Source organism: Mustela nigripes, chromosome 12, assembly GCF_022355385.1.
Source record: "Mustela nigripes isolate SB6536 chromosome 12, MUSNIG.SB6536, whole genome shotgun sequence".
Lineage (NCBI taxonomy): Eukaryota > Metazoa > Chordata > Mammalia > Carnivora > Mustelidae > Mustela > Mustela nigripes.
In genome coordinates, this window is record NC_081568.1 from 117,151,008 (window position 1) to 117,171,113 (window position 20,106).

At 34.9% G+C, this 20,106-nt stretch overlaps 1 protein-coding gene across 3 annotated transcripts in view; it reads right to left on the reverse strand.

The window, feature by feature from the left end:
* The window catches only part of KIAA0825 (KIAA0825 ortholog), a 405,229-nt gene that overhangs the window by 328,456 nt on the left and 56,667 nt on the right, over window positions 1–20,106 (reverse strand). For all 3 annotated transcript variants that reach the window (XM_059416663.1, XM_059416666.1, XM_059416665.1), the window contains exons 4-5: window positions 8,802–8,970; window positions 5,128–5,797 (exon numbers count right to left, since the gene is read on the reverse strand). In XM_059416663.1, coding sequence (XP_059272646.1) covers window positions 5,128–5,797; window positions 8,802–8,970 — 839 coding nt within the window. The remainder of the gene's footprint in view (window positions 1–5,127; window positions 5,798–8,801; window positions 8,971–20,106) is intronic.

Below are 20,106 nucleotides of genomic sequence, written 5' to 3' on the forward strand. Positions count from 1 at the left end.
AAATTGGCAAAGAAGAAGTCAAACTATCACTCTTCACAGATGATATGATACTATATGTGGAAAACCCAAAAGACTCCACTCCAAAACTGCTAGAAATTATACAGGAATTCAGTAAAGTGTCAGGATATAAAATCAATGCACAGAAATCAGTTGCATTTCTCTACACCAACAACAAGACAGAAGAAAGAGAAATTAAGGAGTCCATCCCATTTACAATTGCATCCAAAACTATAAGATATCTAGGAATAAACCTAACCAAAGAGGCTAAGAATCTATACTCAGAAAACTATAAAGTACTCATGAAAGAAATTGAGGAAGATGCAAAGAAATGGGAAAATGTTCCATGCTCCTGGATTGGAAGAACAAATATTGTGAAAATGTCTATTCTACCTAAAGCAATCTACCCATTTAATGCAATCCCTATCAAAATACCATCCATTTTTTTAAAAGAAATGGAACAAATAACCCTAAAATTTATATGGGACCAGAAAACACCTCGAATAGCCAAAGGAATATTGAAAAAGAAAGCCAAAGTTGGTGGCATCACAATTCCGGACTTCAAGCTCTATCACAAAGCTGTCATCAAGACAGCATGGTACTGGCACAAAAACAGACACATAGATCAATGGAGCAGAATAGAGAGCCCAGAACTAGACCCTCAACTGTATGGTCAACTAATCTTCAACAAAGCAGGAAAGAATGTCCAATGGAAAAAAGAACGCCTCAATAAATGGTGTTGGGAAAATTGGACGGCCACATGCAGAAAAATGAAATTGGACCATTTCCTTACACCACACATGAAAATAGACTCAAAATGGATGAAGGACCTCAATGTGAGAAAGGAATCCATCAAAATCCTTGAGGAGAACACAGGCAACACCCTCTTCGACCTCAGCCGCACAACATCTTCTAAGGAACATCGCCAAAGGCAAGGGAAGCAAGGACAAAAATGAACTATTGGGATTTCATCAAGATCAAAAGCTTTTGCACAGCAAAGGAAACAGTTAACAAAACCAAAAGACTACTGACAGAATGGGAGAAGATACTGCAAATGACATATCAGATAAAGGGCTAGTGTCCAAAATCTATAAAGAATTTTGAAAACTCAACACCTAAAGAACAAATAATCCAATCAAGAAATGGGCAGAAGACATGAACAGACATTTCTACAAAGAAGACATCCAGATGGCCAACAGACACATGAAAAAGTGCTCCACATCACTCGGCATCAGGGAAATACAAATCAAAACCACAATGAGATATCACCTCACACTAGTCAGAATGGCTAAAATTAACAGTCAGGAAATGACAGATGCTGGCAAGGATGTGGAGAAAGGGGAACCCTCCTACATTTTTGGTGGGGATGCAAGCTGGTGCAACCACTCTGGAAAACAGCTTGGAGGTTCCTCAAAATGTTGAAAATAGAACTACTCTATGACCCAGCAATTGTACTACTAGGTATTTACCCTAAAGATACAAACGTAGTGATCCAAAGGGGCACATGCACCCGAATGTTTATAGCAGCAATGTCTACAATAGCCAAACTATGGAAAGAACCTAGATGTCCATCAACAGATGAATGGATAAAGAAGAGGTGGTATATATACACAATGGAATACAATGCAGCCATCAAAAGAAATGAAATCTTGCCATTTGCGACAACGTTGATGGAACTAGAGGGTATCATGCTTAGCGAAATAAGTCAAGCGGAGAAAGACAACTATCATATGATCTCCCTGATATGAGGAAGTGGAGATGCAACATGGGGGGTTCAGAGGGTAGGAGAAGAATGAATGAAACAAGATGGGATTGGGAGGGAGACAAAGCATAAGTGACTCAATCTCATAAAACAAACTGAGGGTTGCTGGGGGGAGGGGGTTTGGGAGAGGGGGGTAGGGTTATGGATATTGGGGAGGGTATGTGCTATGGTGAGTGCTGTGAAGTGTGTAAACCTGGTGATTCACAGACCTGTACTCCTGGGGATAGAAATACATTATATGTTTATAAAAAATTTAAAAATATATAAAAATTAAAAATAAATTTAAAAATGCATATCCAATCAATACATTGTACATTTCAAATTTACATTGTTAAATGTCAGTTATATCTCAATAAAGCTGGAAGAAAAAAGGTCCTACACACACCCCAACTGCTAAAGATACATCTGTAGATTACAGGAATCATAAGCAGGACACTTTCAAATTGGTATTACATAGTCATCAGATGAGAAGAAGGTGGGATAATTTTGAGAAAAGTAAAACAATGACTACACTAAAGTAGAGTTAACAATACAGAGGATTCAGAGCAGTTTGTTTTGTTTTAAGATTTTATTTATTTACTTGACAGAAAGATAGAGAGCACAAGTAGGCAGAGCAGCAGGCAGAGGCGGAAGCAGGCTCTCCACCGAGGGAGCCCAATGCAGGGCTCGATCCCAGAACCCTGGGATCATGACCAGAGCCGAAGGCAGACGCTTAACCAACAGAGCCACCCAGGCACTTCTGGAGCAGTGTTTTTTGTTTGTTTGTTTGGGTTTGGTTTTTTAAAGATTTTATTTATTTATTTGACAGGCAGAGATCACAAGTAGGCAGAGAGGCAGGCAGAGAGAGAGGAGGAAGCAGGCTCCCCCCCTGAGCAGAGAGCCTGATGTGGGGCTCGATCCCAGAACGCTGGGATGATGACCTGAGCGGAAGGCAGAGGCTTTAACCCACTGAGCCACCCAGGTGCCCCAAGGAGCAGCGTTTTCAATAGAATGAGCTATTTCTATCCTGTTCCTTCAGGCAGTAGAGCACAGCAATAGAGTAGAGGATCTGCAGTCAGACAAATCTCAGTTTGAATCCTGGCTTCACTCTGTAACCTTGACCAAATTACTTATTATCGCTCTGCCTAGTTTCCTCACTGTATAACAGAGATAACAAATAATGGCACCTACTTTGTTGGTTGGTTAGAAGGAGTAAGTGAGATAATGCACATCAGTGTTTGGTGCAATTAATGTTAGCTATTGTTACCTAATGAAAATCTTTTCTATGGTTTCAGGCAAAATACTGGAAGACTTGGCGAACATAAAAACACAGATCTATACTAAAGATAACATAATGTACAACCCATTCAAGTCAATGTAGATTTCATTATAATAGGAATATAAATTATTATACTTGTATTAATATTTACTATTAATACTATTATGTGATTTCACTCATCTCAAACTGTATTTCCTTAGTAAATAAAATTTGGTCACTAGGTCAAATATTAGTGGAAAGTATGGTGGATCCATTTAAGAATTAGTTTAGCAGTTCTTGAAAACAGCAGTTATTCATTTAGTTTTCTTTCCCTTACTGCGTCTAGCTCAGTACCTTAAAAATGGTAGCTGCTAACTCCCTTGCCTGTGGTAGGTGCACAATAAAGCTGAACTGAATTGATTTTCTGGTAGTCTGCCTGAAAAGTGCTGTTTGAAATTTCTTTTGCAAGTGACAAAGCACTTTATTCTACGCCTTAAGACAAGGTCCACTACCATGATAATTAAATTCATTGGTCTTGGAGACATAATGACCTACATATGAATCCTGATTCTGTACAACATGACCCAGGACAAGTTAATGTTTCTAAGCTTCTTTCTTTGTTTATGAAATTAGGGTAGTAAGAAAAAGAATGTATATGGCACAGTGCTGGCATATGGAAAGCATTCATTTAACAAGTGATTCATACCAACGTTTAGATAAATGAGCTTGAGAAAGATCAGTGCACCTAGACTTGTAGAAAATGTTTCAAATTTTGGTGTTAAAGCCTACACACATAGTTTTCTCTCACGAATGAGAAAACACCTCAATATCAGCCCTAAAGACTCCATAGCAACTTACACATATTTTCAACCATATGGATCTTTTCTTCTGTTATAAACTATATTTAGCATATATAAAACTTTCATGTTGAAAACACTTTACAAGTAAGCAGGAATTCTTTTAGAGACTATATTAGAAAATAAGTATACTCATGAAATGCATTTAAAATTTATGTAACAATTAAAATGAAAATCTATTTGCTTTGAGCAAAATTGTAATGTTCCTAAATTAACTTTGTATTCTGCCATAACCTAAAATTGGCTGATGCATGTCTGTTCTGTGATGTGATATAGTTTCCAGAGGAAAATAAAAAATATAAAAGAAAATAACAAGCTGTTTGAAAATTCATGTATCCTAGTATTTTGGTATTCTGGCATTTTATTAAAAAAGGTATGTAAAACTATAGTGAGCTATGGAAATATTTATAAAGTGATCATAAATTCAAAGATAGCAATTCACCAAATGATAATTTTCAAATACTTAAAAATACAGCTTATGCACCTATTTAGAAATATGCCTCAGAGATTTTACATAAAAGCATGACTAATAATTTTTAAAAATATTATTTCCTACCTTGATTTTTCTCCATTAGTAGGAAATTAAAATGGTGACAGGAGAAATTTTATTATATCACAAGAGTTTCTTTCTTTTTTCCTTTATCTTTTAAATAAAATTAGAAACTTTCAAATCACTTTTGCTTTGTGTATATTCTTATAGAAATAATACTAGAGAAGTTCCTCTAAAATCATTTATAGCTAAAATGTTATATCTACCAGCAATTTTATAATATAGCTGCCATTTCATAATAGCTCTTTATTGGAATTGGCTGACTAAAGGAATACAAATCTAGACTTCCAATTTCAGTTCATGCAAATTTCAACATATTTCTAGCAATTATTTTTCCCTAATAAGGTTTCAGCTTTGGAAGTTACAATTAATTAAAAACTATCCTCTCTGTTACATATATATGAATATTGGTGGATATATTCATATATACATACAATTTCACTGGGTAACTCATGCAATCAAAAACACCAAAACTTTTATTGGCAAACTTTTGGCTTATGTTTTTCAGCATCTTTAATAATTCAAATAACAGGGGAAAAAAAGCTCTTCTACTAGTGTACTTACAGAAAAAGAAATGCAGAAGAAATGTGCACTGCAAAAATTACGTAACATTTATTTTCTGATTTCAAGTTTGCAATTAAGTTTCATCAAAAAGAAAAATGTTAGAGAATTAAAGATATCAAAAGGCTTAAATTGAACCAAACAAATTTAAAAGCTCACTAACCCAAAGCATGCACTGCTCCTCTATGCCTGCTGGAGCTCTTGCTTGTTCTAATCACGGGGACAGCACTTTCTTCAAACTGCAGCTCACAAAAACTTTCAAGAAATTTTTCCATTTCTTCTGTAACAGTATCCAGGTAAGTTTCTTTAATGAATTTCACTGTTGAGGTTGGAGCTAAAATTTCATGTAGTGTGTTAAAATCCTCTTTTATCATCGAATATAACTTAAGCATTGTACTTTGGTATCCATGAACCATGTCGTCTAAATTTGATTCTCTGCTGTAAGAAGGAAAATAGTTCTGCAGCAGTTTAACCAACAGTTTATTCTGTATGCTTTGGTACTTGACTATAACTTCTGATTCTGGATAAAGAAACAAGAGTTGCTGTATGCACTGAGTTTTCAACCAAATCTTGTGCTGTGAATGGCTTATTTCATTAAGGCTTTGTAATCTGTTCACTAAGAAGCGCCGGAGCTGTAGTCTGATATTATCCCATATAGACATTACATCCATAGAGGAATAATCTTCGACAGAATGAAGAGAAGTCCTAGAGAGGAAATGGAAAGATGCTCCACTTAGCAGTGATGGGAATGAAATGCTGCTCTGGCAGGAGAGGTCCCAAAGTAAATCCAGTATCATTTCTTCTTGATTTAGTTCACTCTTCAGCAAATCTTGCTAATAAAAGTAAATTACAACATTAGAAATGGGATTAACTGTAAGAGTAAAGAAAAAACCGTTTCTACAGTCCCACAATTTCACAATAATTCAGGTATATTTAGAACCAATGCTCTTCAAATCTTGTTCTATTTTGTTTTTGCCTTTGGAATGCAATCGATTCAGGTATTTTAGAAGGTTAGTTTTATGATCTGTTAAATTTTGTAAACCCAGGTGATTATCTATATTTTCAGTTAGTTTTCCAAACACAGTCTAGTTTTCAGGCCTCATTGTTATCCATTCACAATATAACCTGAGCTGCAGCTTAAAAATTCTAAATAAAAATGTGCAACAAACATCGATTGAAATGTATTCCTCAGACAAAATAAATTCAAGATCATGCCCCTAAGTAATTCCTGGTAGAAAATCTTCATGCCTGAATGAGTACATCTATTCTTAGAGAACTCCAAATGAACATACAAAATAGAGACCTTTAAATAACAGTATGTGCCTGGAGGTTACTAATAGCAGTCATCCTGAGGAATAAAATTTAATACATTTAAAGAATTTAACTTTCATTTAAATTCCTTTTTGAGAGCCATGTTAAGAAAGATTTTACCTTGGAAACTAATCTGAGAATATTTCAGTGCTCTCCAAAAAGATAACTAAATCAACATGGGGAAAATACTCTCAGAATCATTTCCCCAAAAGATGATATGAAATTATTCCTTTATTCTTTCTGTGCTGACAGGAAACAATGGTAGCTATAATTATGAATAGTAAAGGGACAGAAAGTTACTTTCTTTTTGGACTTTGTATTACATGCACACATTCTCCTTACATGCTGACTTTCCTAATTATGTCTCTTTCAGCTAATACTGAAATTAGTTCATATTCTCTGAGTAGCAACAAGCTGATTGTAAGAAAACTAGAAGCAAAATTCGGGTGGCATAAAATCAGGCTGGCTTTGAAATTTCTTACTGACAGAGATATCAGAGGTATTATCTGTGATTCAGAATTATAAAGAACTCCTAGGCAAATTCCAGGAATTTGCTCTCAAGTCATTCTAAGCACTGTCATGTCCATTTTAATGTTCTATCTATAATAAATAATATCCAGTATCTATATAGTATCTTATTATATAAAAAGCACTCTCCTAACAAGTCTCTGGCTTATTCATAATAAAAACTCTGTGACATAGATATTTAAAAACTCAATTTACAGATACAGACACTAATGTGCAACATGTTTAAGCTACCTTCCAAATGTCATGTACATTAAGCACAAAACCAAGAATGAATCCCTGGTTTCCTTCTTCTCATCCATGTTCTTTCTACTAGACTCCAGACAGCCACAAAGTGCACTGATCTTTCCGAAACTTTCTCTCTCTCCTTCCCTCTCTCATCCCCCTCCATTTAGCTATCTTGGCACTTCTGGAAAAGAAATGTCCTTATATAGAATTCAGAACGCCAGCATTATGGTAAATATTATGAAACAACCAAGTCATATTTGTGTCTCTATCTTCGTTTTTTAAAAATCAGACTAAAACTGTAAATATTTGATCAAGCAAGATTTAAAGAATAATAGGTTACAAAAGTTTAAGACATGTGTTTACTATGACTACTTAAATTTAAGAATAATGTCAGTAAAAGTGCCATAATGATGATCTCTTAAGTACTTATATAATTAATAAATAAAAATGTTTCTATTAAAAAAAGAGAGCTATGAAAAATGACTGTTAAGATTGACACTTTTAGCATGTGAAAACTTGATAATAAGGTTGGTTTAATCTGAATCTGTTTTAATAATGTGGTTCTTTTCCTCAAAATAACATGATCAATTATGTAAGAAAACCTAGGTCTGGAACAACCCTATCAGTCTAATGAATTTGAGCAAAACTAAAGCGGCCTTTGCCCTGCAGTGAATAGAGAATGACTTATGTGTGACAGATTAAAAGATAATTAAAAGCTTTTGCTTTTAATTAAATGAGAAAGCATTATTACATCAATATTAATGAAATTCAATACACATGGCTCTTAATAGAAATTAAAGGAATAACTATATCCATATTTATTCTTCAGGGCTGCACCTTCAAGAGATAATGGGTGAGAGGATTTTCTTGAAAGAATAAGGCTTCAGGGCGCACAGTCTTCCTTTCTCTTCCTTTTATTACTTTGCAAACATTAAAGAGACATCTGCAATAATAACGATAGCCAAGAATGTTCCATCTGATTCTGTCATCCTCAGCCATCTACAACCTCAAGATATTTTCCACATCTGCCTTTGTCAATGTTTGATGTTTAGACAAAAACTTTTTCCCTCAAATTAAATTAAAACCATAGCTACAGGCCTACTGCTTTCTAACAATTGTGCTGCTTCTCTGGGAAACTGTTGTTGTAAGCTAGCTACCCCTCGTAGATGCAGGTGTAATGAAGAAGCGTTTCCACTGAAGGCTACTAACACATCCCTCAGTAGAGAGTGGGAAGTATCAAAGAATGACCTGACCCATGTAGTAGCTCTCCATCAATTAAGAGTAGTCTTGTAGAAATTATTGACTTGATTGGAAAAAAAACAAAACAAAACTGGGTATGCCGGCAGCTTGGGAAAGCAGGGAATGATAGACAAGAAGACTTAAAACATATAATCAGTGGTGATCTTTTTATACTTAACAATAAGCACAGAGAAAAGGAGTAGTTGTGAAGGACAGAAAACACAATAAATACAAACTTTTCTGGTAGACAATGTGTATGGTACATATCAATCAACACACTCTGGAATTAGAATATTTAATCTCCATTTCTATAAAACTACATTTTATTGATATAGCTCATTATAAAAAGTAAAGACAACAGCCCACTAGATTCTACTGGGGATATATAAACAAAACAAAAGCCCAGCCCCTAGATACGGCAGGGCAACATGGACTAAAATAAATATTTACATATTTACATATAAAAACTGAAGAACAATATTCCTGTTTACCCACCCCACTTTGCTATAAAACAAGATTATGAATTTTTTTTACCAGTGTTTTGAGGAATTTTATCAAATCTCCATGGGGAATGGACGGTGACTTGGATGGATTATAATTATAGTTATCTAGCCATTCAAGGCAGTCAGTTGTTGTTCGCAGGTGCACATCTGGACACTGTTTGTTAACTTCATACTGTATTTCCTTAATGCAATGTTCTATGCTATAAAAGAGAAAAGAAAAAATTATTTTGGTAGGAAATAGGTAATGGTTCTAACATTACAGTCCCTGTTTATATGTATTACCTGGTTGCACACAATTTAGAAAATTATAAAAATTTTTTATGACATAAAAACAATAACAAAAAGACTACATATTTTCATTCATAATTGAAAATGGAATGCTCAGATTTCCTGGCAGTTTCCTTTCAAATACAATGGAGGAAATATAAAATATCTAGCTACTCTGAGATGAATTAGAAATCATTCTGCGTTAAAACAAAATCAAGCATGGATGCAATAAAATGATGGTCCTCTCAACTGGCAATAGCTGGAAAGCAGAGATAAAATACTCTTTTTTTTTTTTTTAAAGACTTTATTTATTTATTTGACGGACAGAAATCACAAGTGGGCAGAGAGGCGGGAGGAGGGGGGCAGCACGCTCCCTGCTGAGCGAGAGCCCTATGCGGGGCTCGATCCTAGGACCCTGAGATCATGACCTGAGCTAAAGGCAGAGGCCTAACCCACTGAGCCACCCAGGTACCTCAGAGATAAAATACTCTAAAAATAATCTTGATGACTGATGATCATAAACATACATTGTCTACCAATAGGTGAATAACTATATAAATTATGGAAAACTTTGATCAATGGAACATTAAAATGTCACAAAGCAGTCACAAAAGCCTTATATTTTCAAAAATTGTAAAAAACAGGTACACATTGAATGTACACTGTTAACGACAGCCAAGTATCTTATCTTGCTATAGAACTCCACTCCAAAAAGCAAAAACAAAAGCATACTTAACATTGCACATTAAAAAAAAAAAAAAAAGACTGGAAGGAAATGAAACAAAAGGTTAGTAGCAATTATCCTTGGGTAATGAAATATGTTTTAAATTTTACTCTTCTATAATTTTCCAAATTTTTAGAAGGTATATAATACTCTTACCAAAAAATAAAATAAATAAATAAGAACAGAAAAAACTTGCCCAGTTGAATCTTCTAATACATATCTGTTTTAAAAATTATATACAAAGTAACCTTAATTCTGATACAAAATGGATATATTATGTTATTTTAATTTGCATATGAAAATCTGTGGATTCATGGTCATGAATCTTTGTGGGGTAAACTGGTGACCTTAAGCAGCCTGTCATCTGTGGAGCTACATGGATATGACATATTACTACCACCTGATGGCAGCATATCTAAACTGCAAGAAAGCTTATAAACAGGAAAATTCTTTTGAAGCTGAATGCCCTCATCCAAAATTGACAGCTATGCATTTGCTCCTTAATGGTATTAAGAAATATCTGTTGCTAAAAAGCCTACTACAGTTTTGAAAATATCATTGCTATTAAATTATATATTCCATGTGACAGAATTATTTAAGCTTTGAAAACTAAGTTTTGATTATTAAAACTGATGTCATATGAATGACTCTTCAAAATTCATCAGGTGTGAGTTGCCTATAAAACATACACTGTAAACTTTAAGGAAGGCTTTTCAGGAGACTTCTGAGCATGAGTGAATTCAAAATGAATTACCCTGAAACAAATACATTCTGAGAATCAAAGAGCCTTTTCATGAAAACAAAGAACTTAAAAGAAAAATAATACCTACTTAGGCTACAGTCCACGCAATTTCCTGATGGGACAGTCTTATTCAAGAATACCAGTTCTAAGTCTGACTTGAGATTGGCATATATTTTTTTAACGTATGTAAGCATATCTATGCACTGAGAAACATGATACACCTTGACTCGAGGGACCCTTTATCAAAGGTTTTTATTACAGCATCCTCATGTGGCTCATTCAGGGAAACCTAATAGATTACAGCAATGTGAATTGGAAAGGCTCAGTGCTGTGTCTACCTAAATCTCTTTCAATCAGGACTCAGCTTTTAGGCTAATCTTTAACATCTGAATCTGGGTAGAGGCCAGTAACTACAACTTATAAATAGGGTAAAGCCTTCAGAGGGTTAGATATTTTTAGTAATTTGTTCAAACACTGATAAAGGGACTGAGCAGTTGCATTTCAGACAACCTCCCTCGCCAACACAAACTAAGACAGTTGAGCTGGCTTTTAAAATCTCAGATTTTTGTCACAAAATTTTCAATGTCGGAACTTCTGATTTTGTTTTTTTGGCTAAATATCTTGTCATTCTGCCATCCACCACACTGTCTATACACCTTGCTCTAAAAGAGCAGGAGTTTGAAGTCTAGAGAGTTATTGCCCGATTACTATTACAAAGGTATTATTTTCAAAATTTAAGATCAAAGTCAGTTTGGTATGTTACCTGACAATTTATCTTTCTTAATTGAGGTCAAAGTTAAGTTCAAAATTAATTTTCAACATCAAAAAGGTAACTTTATTTTCATATATGTGTAGTGGCAATAATGCTGATGGGCATAGTAATTTTGGGTGAGAGGAGGTCTATTAACTTTAGAGGTAGATGATACAAGATCGTAGTCTAGGTTTTCTGAAATAACCTGATACTTGTCTTTATTCTGGTTTAAGTGTCTTCTGATTAATTGTAAGATGCTTCAGATATTCCTTAGAAGCTAGGTCAGTCATGAGAAAATAACCAAGATAATTCAACAAATAGAAATCCAATTAACACATTTATTGTTCGATCCCAAACATTAGGCTAAAAATGTAAATAGTCTAAAAATAGATGCAGAATCTCTTCCCTCAATAGTTTAAATTCCCAAATTTACACCGTTAGTTGGATTAGCAAGAAGTTTCTAAAGCATCTTGTTAGCTTTATCCACTGAAAACATCTAACATGTCTGTCAACAGGAAAATTATTAAATAGTTAATTCACTAAGTGGAATAGAGCCATGAAAATAAAGGAGAAATACAGTTATCAACATGAAAGAATCGAACAAATATACTGAACCAAATAAATTGAACAAATATACTGAGGGAAAAAGGTACAAATGAATATACACAGTATGATATTATCCCTGTAATAGTTGGAAAATATGCAATACAACAGTACATTTTGTTCAGGATTACAAGCATGGGTATTAAAGTGTAAGGAAATGTACCCTAATGATCAACATCATGAAATCCAGGGTGGAGATGAAAGTGGGATGAGACAGGATAGGTACGTAATGAGCCTTAGCAGTACCGGTACTGTTTTATTCCTTAAACTGGCTGGTGGGTATACGAATGTTTATCATAATACACTTTATGCCTTTTCCTATGTCTCAATATTTCTTAATAAATTTGAACCCAATGTGCTCAATTATAATGACTCTGAATTATCCGACTTAACGATGTATACAAGTAGATGCACTACTGACAGGCTGTGTGTAAATCAATTTATAAAAACCATTTTTATAATACAATATGCAGCATGCTTTTTTTTTTAAAGGATATCTGTGGTAATTTTCTCATTCAACATTCACTCCTGGGTACCTTGAGTGTACAAATGACTTATTGAATAAAGGCATGTTCGATAAACATTAACTGAATGCTGACTATGTGGCAGGTACTGTGATATATACTCGGGAACCAAAGGTGAAGAAGACACGGTCCCATCCCTAAAGGAATCTGTCTAATGAGGGACAGACCTATAAATTAAAAACTATTTTACATTAAGACTTGGTAAGAGGTGTGTACAGTGCTATGCGAGGACACAGGCGGGATCTGCTAAAGGATCTACTAAGTGTGTCTGTGGGAGGTATAGAAAACTTTAGAAAAGGAGATTATATGCAAGAATATTGATGCTTTAAAGAAAATGAATGGAATCATTGTACTTAGAATTCCCTGACACCTGACTTGTGAGAATTTAGGGCCGATCATCTAAACTTACTGCCATGTCACTTTAAAACTATATTTATTTGAATAATAAAAATAGGAGTTTATTTTTACGGTCACAAGTATATTTATGCATGTATATAGGTGTGTATGTATATACGCATTATTTTACTTCCAAAAGGACTGAGGTGTCCTACAGTTACACAGACACCATTCAATACCAACAGCACAAGAGTCTATTGTTATCAGGCCTGGTGTAGCCGAAGACAGGAAAAGGAACTGAGAAAAACAGAAGAGAATATTTATGACATAAAATCTAGAAACCAATTTTATTGTATTCAAGATTTAAAACACACAGTCCCCATCGCTTCTTGGCCTTTTGGCTAAGATCAATGTAAAACACACAGTCCTTATTATTCTACCACAAAACAGTTCAAATGAAAAAGAGTATGTTCCACAGCGAAAAATTATGAGAACTGTTTGATGTTAAGGTTGTAGAAAACTTTTATATTTGCTCTCATAGAAAGCTAGAATTTCTTTAAAAAAAAAAGAAAGGAAGGTTAGAATTTCAATTTTTATTTTTAAAATCAGGGTAGAGGTATAATAGGAGAAATTAAGAACTTTTTATAGTATGGGATATCTAAACATTAAAATTTTAATTTTCTATTTTTGATGCTCTTATTTATACTATATAAGGAACATAAATTCAATGTAAGGAAAAGGCTTTTGTAATCAACTATTACATATTTAAAAGCACAAAGAAATAGTTGTGAGATAAATAGTTTTCCAATTTTTAGGTTAAGCCCAGGTTATCTAACTAGATTACTAAAATTCCCTGGAATTAACAGATAATTAATGGGGATGAGGGCTGATGTATAAAAATTAGTGTGTAATTAAAGTATAAGTCAGCCATGAAATAAAAACTTATTTTCTTAAAACAAATATATTTTTGGATAGTGTTTTTTAAAAGGTTGGGAAAATGATTCATAAAACAATTACTTTAATGGCTAGAAAGTACAGTAAGAAATTAAACATTAAAGCAACTGTCTTTTTTATTTCCAAGAGTTTTCGGTCCTTAAGTATACTTTCAAGGAAAAAAACATCCTCAACACCAAATCCTGTTGACACTATCTCTTTCAATCTTTCTTAAATAGATCCTCCCCTCTCCATTCTAATTATGAAAGACTGGGTTCAGGTTGTTCTTATCTCTCATATGAAATATATTAATAGCCTCCCAAGATGCATGTCTATTGTTAATCCACCTTTTGTTCATTTATTCTATGAGGAAGATATTAAGAAAGAAACTTCTGAGTTAGAATCCTCTGTTATTTGTTGCTTTATACCACCAATCCTCACAACAGCAGTTCGGAGAGGCTCTTGAATGGTCTAGACTGCTTCAAGAAAGTTCAGACCCGAGGTAGGGGATATGCTGACCTAAAAGTCTATAGTGCTTTGGAAAAACTTCAGATGTGAAGTATTTGCGCAACTTCCAAGCCAGACAATCGGTTTGATAAGACCTTACAAAGTAAAGGTAAGAACACTGACGGTCATATTGTGAGGAGGCAGGACAGACAGCATGCCTTCTCATACTGCCTACGGGAGAGAAGACAGTTTTAGCATTGCAAGAAAACAACTCTGCAACAGCTAAGTGTACAAATTCTATGAAATTATCTCATAGATAAACTCTCATAAGGAAGGAAGAATAAACACACGCGTGCATGTATGAAGTAATGGCAGAAAGACTACAAATAATGTAATGTTCATCAAGAGAGAATTGGCTTAATAAATTGCTGCACATCCACACCAGTAAAATCTGAAAGATGAGATATAATCACATGGAGAGATTTTAAAAATATATTAAGTAAAAAAAATCCAATTGCAGTATATCATTTAATTCCCATTTATATAAAAAGGTAATATAGTTTTGGGTACACGCATATCTATGCAGAGACTATTTCTGGATAGTTATGCAATAATTTATGAACATAGGTTACCTGTGAAGAATAAAACTAGGAGGGTCAGAGGAGTACTGTTCCTCATCTCTGCCCTGCTGTGCTGAACTTTTCCTCACATATGCCTTTCTCTACTGTCAGAAATTTTCTAGTAGTATGGTTTACTTTTGTAATGTAAAAATAGTCAATGGAAAAGAAAACTAGCATTTGATGACAGCTTCTTCTATCACATTCTACTTACCTAACTTCACACTAGCTAAAGATACAGCAAATAAAATAGATGCCTGACAAGCATGCCCAACACACACTTATTGACTATCTTCTAACCTACTCTGTGCCAGGACTGTTTACGCAGTGCTGAACTGTTCAGGTCTTTAAAGTAAAAATGAAGGAAGTAATAGTCCCAGCTTTCAAATTCCCTCCACCCACCCCTCAGCTCCCATACCATCCCAAAGAAAGGATATTTTTAGTCATGACACTCTAGAATTAGAACTGTGATTAGAAAACGCTATGATGTTAGTGACTCCTTTTTTTTTTTAAAGATTTTATTTATTTATTAATTTGGCAGAGATCACAAGTAGGCAGAGAGGTAGGCAGAGAGAGAGGGGGAAGCAGGCTCCCTGCTGAGCAGAGAGCTTGACGCAGGGCTCGATCCCAGGAACCTGGGATCATGACCTGAGCAGAAGGCAGAGGCTTAACCCACTGAGCCACCCAGACACCCCTAGTGACTCTTTTTTAATTTAAGTTTATTTATTAAAGTCATCTCTACACCCAGCTTGGGGCCCAAACTCATGACCCTGAGATTAAGAGTTGCACGCTCCTCTTACTGAGCCAGTCAGTTGCTCCTCTTGGTGACTCTTTTTAGACAAAGTGCTGTCTCTGCTAAATCCCCAAGGAGGCTCTTTTCCAAGGAAAACTGGCATGGTTGGGTTAGATCTTGAGATATTAACTATGTAAGAGGAAAGATGAGCCAGCCACAGCATGCGCATCTCATTACCATCATTCAGTTCTCTTTTAGTATCTTTCTTCCTTCCTAGTATCTCCTTCTTCCTCTCAGAGCTGGGCCAGGACTTCACCAAGCACCCCTGGTTTTTACCTTAAAAGTGAATCCTTCCCAAGGGCCAATTAACTACCATCCTTCCTGGGAAACAATGGCCTAAATATGGTTGGCCCAATCTTACCAGGTGTGAATTTTTAGTATACTATTATTCACATTTATAAACAGGCAGACACTTGCTTCCCTTTATTTCCCATGGAAAAATCATTGTAATAATATTCTTTAAAAATATCCTCAAATAAACATTTGTTATTGCCTTACACATATTTGAGCAAGAACGGATGAAGCTAACACATACAAAAATAAAAATTACACTTTAAAATAATGTCAAACACTTATAATACAAGTATTGGTTGAAACAATCATTTAATAATCATCTAATGGCACTACTGGCCCCAAAATTTACCCTACTACTCAGCCTCCTAAAGCAGACATTGATGGAACACAACACAGGACTATGGAGAAAAGAGTCAGGAACACCACAGACATTCAAATTGTAGAGCTAGTAGTGACAGAAAATGATGAGAAGAAAGTGGCTCCATAGGCCACCATGAAACACGGGATGACCCCTCACCTTCTCCCTTACCTCCACTTCTACCTGCATGTATCACAGGACGGCAGGTGGAAAGCTCCAGTGGGAGGTCTGCATACATGTAAAAAGTAGAAAATGTAAATGGGGTGAGGCAAAGTCTAAGGCTGCTGAGCTGCTGAGGCCCAGGCTGCTAGCTGTCTTCCTGGAAGCATGATCAGTCCTGAGGAGGACAAGAGTAGTGAGGAGGGCCCAGGTAGGGGAAATTGGAAAGTGCCTATTTAAGTCTTACTTTGGTTTCAAGGATAGATGAGGAAACCTTCCAGGTTTCTTTCCATGTAGCCTACTCATGTCCAATAATTTAGGAGAAGAGGTAGGAATTCTATCAGATGAAATAGAAAAGAATGGAGAACACAAAAGAGAAGTACACACACCGAAGTTTAAAAAGTATTAATTTGCGGGACCCCGGGGTGGCTCAGTGGGTTAAAGCCTCTGCCTTCAGCTCAGGTCATGATCCCAGGGTCCTGAGATCGAGCCCTGCATCAGGCTCTCTGCTCAGCAAGAAGACTGTTTCCCTTCCTCTCTCTCTGCCTGCCTCTCGGCCAACTTGTAATATCTGTCAGTCAAACAAATAAATATAATCTTTAAAAAAACCTATTAAATTTGTATCCTCTTGTTATTACTAAATAAATGCCAAAATACTGCCAGAAATAATCAAACTCTGCTCAGTCTGAAATGACTAATTTTCATTTTATATAATTTGGTATGGCCATAAAATACATTAATGTGAATGTGTGTGTCCACTGGCATGATTCTACCATGACAAGCTCTAAGTTGATAGTTTATCTGAAGATTTCTTTTGGTTCATAACTTAGGCCATCATGTGGAAACCACCCCCCCCAATTTCATATATAAATACACACAAAAATAAGCATTATGTGAAAAGTAAATGTAATCTATGGAATATGTATCCTCTGTAAATAAGCATGATCAAATTTATAGAAACCATGTATCCAATGTTCTGTGACAATTTCATGCCTCTCATCCATGCCCCCATCTCCTGGATTAAGACAAGTCTTATCCATAACACTTTCTATTCTTTCTTTGGGTTAAAAAAAGAGGGGTCAGTAATCCTGTACCAATAGCAGGAAAATTTAGGTCTTGAGGGACACCCATAGACTGTCTATATTTAGAAAACAGAGGGGCACCTGGGTGGCACAGTCAGTTCAGTGTCTGCTTTTGGCTCAGGTCATGATCCCAGGCTCCTGGGATGAAGCCCCACATTGGGCTCACTGCTCAGAGTGGAGTCTACTTCTCCCTCTGCCTCTGTCTCTGCTCCTCCCCCGGCTTGTGCTCTATTTTTCAAATAAATAAATAAAATCTTAAAATAAATAAACTTTAAATAAAATCTTAAAAAAATAAACTTTAGAAAATAAAAAGGTAAAATAAAATTTTAAAGATATAATTTTATCTAACTGAACATTAAGAGAAAATCATTCTATGTCATATAGTGATCCTAGTAAAACTTATACACCTCAGTATCTTGTTCAACTATTAAGTTCCATTTAGCTCAAAATATATTTCAATGCCATGTGCAGTTTTCAGTTACAGAACTAAGTTGAGTTTGTGGCTACAACATACATAGTACCCCTCTTTGGCAGGTTATTTACCTTCCTGTTACCTTACCAATTCTGATATGTATTAGAAGTAAATGATTCACCATCACTGAGTTCCACAGTCAGACCCAAGCGTCACCCAGCTCTGACTTGAATGGAAATGACTATTTTAAAGGGAAAATGGTCTGAGAGAAGGACAGCCTCTCTTGAAGGGCAAGGGAAGGTTCACCGACCTCTGGGCACTCTACTTCATTGTGGAGAATACTGCTTTGGGGAGGCAAAAAACCCTATGGCCCATAAAACCTGATGATATTAAGAAGAGGGAAGGAATTTACACTTAGAATCCAGGGTCACTGCTAGAAATACAACTTTAAAAATTCAAGGGTAAGGAAAAATACTATATTTAAAAATGAATTACTAATGTTCTTTCCTTTAAAAAGTATCTGGTAAACCCAAATCATACAGATGTTCATTACTTATTCAATGTACACCATTGAGAGATAAATAGAACTGTTAGAATACAAAAACGCCAAGGGTAATTCAACTACTGCAATGTAAGTGTGGCATAACTGATTCGTCATGACATACAATTTTCTAAAAGCTATTCTGTTAGAAGGCAATAAATGAGTGCATAAATGATTTACATTCTTCTGAACCATGGTTATTATTCAGTATTTTATTCTTAAAAATATATATACCCTCTACTATTATGTTTATTCTCTAGAGTATAATAAAAACATAATTGAATTTGATGAAAAATAGACTTTATTCTAAATGTAGCATAGAGCACATACAACTACTCCCTTATTTTATCCCTCGTGAAGATCAATGGTCACTTGAGGTGGTTATGTTCTAGGTTTGTTTTAATATATGGGCAATAAAATATTTTTAATTTAAAAATTATATCCTTATATTCCATGTCATATTTTCTTTTTAATAACATCTGAGTTTTGACCTAAATAACAACTTATGAATGCAAAATACAATATTTTAATCACTGTTTTACTTCTAAGCATGATTTCTTATTGACCAGGTAGGGCAGGAAATTAACTACAGATGGTTTAGCAAATAAAAATGAAGCAGTCTATAACAAAAGCGTCAGAGTTCAGTGATTTGTTTTGTTTTGAAAAACCCTGAAGACAGGTTACCTCTTAACAAATATTTAAAATTTGTTTTAATATATTGTTTTGTTTTGAAAAACCCTGAAGACAGGTTACCTCTTAACAAATATTTAAAATTTGTTTTAATATAACCATTTCTGGAATTTAGATAAATGACTTGTAAATATATTTAAGCTAGTATTACTTTCATTTATAAGTTTCTTTGGGTTAAGAATTGTGCCATAAAATATATTAATATATAATATATAAATTATATAAATATGCAATTTCACTAAAGTTTAATACAGTTATTTATATTTACGTATAAATTATAATACATAGGCTATAGTATGTTAAATCATATATATGCCATCTTTATAAAAACATACATAAACACACATGTGTATGTATGTACGTGTGTGTGCATATGTATATACATATATATGTGTATATATAGGCAATGCAAATGCAAATTCAAAATAAGAGGCTTAATTCTCCCTGTTGAAAATAAGGGAGCAAACTTCTCTTTCTTCCTTTTTCTTAAAGTATCTTAGAAATCTGTAATTTTAAGAATTTTTTCAACTCTATGAAATGTGTCCCTTGAAAGACTAGAGAGACCTTTCATCAGCTTTCTCAGCCAGAACTATATTTCCTAAGAACCTGAAAGCCATCTTTTCAAAATGCAAACAACCAAGGGAGATGGTTCCCTGGCTCTGAGTTCCTACCCAAGAATAGGAGCCTAACTTCAGTACATGCTTTGTTCCAAGCTACAAAATCATATCTTGTCATGAGGATATGAGAAGTGTGTTTCTTCTCGGGATAAAAGCAATTAGCTAACACAGGTATCCTTTAACCAGGTAAAGTTATGATGACCTATGCATGTAAATGTGCTACCAAATCCTCCACTTGAAGCCTAACTATCACTTAGCTTGAAACCATGTTTGTAATGAGTTGTACCTACTGGCTTATATAAAGGGATGAGATTCCCAGCTCTGTCTTTGCATTCTCTTAGCAGAATGCCTGTGTTAGGCACTGCACCCTAGTTTAATGCCTGTTGAATAACAGCAGTGTTTTTGTTCTCTTCTGCCTTTTTGGAGAGAATATCTGGGATGGGAGA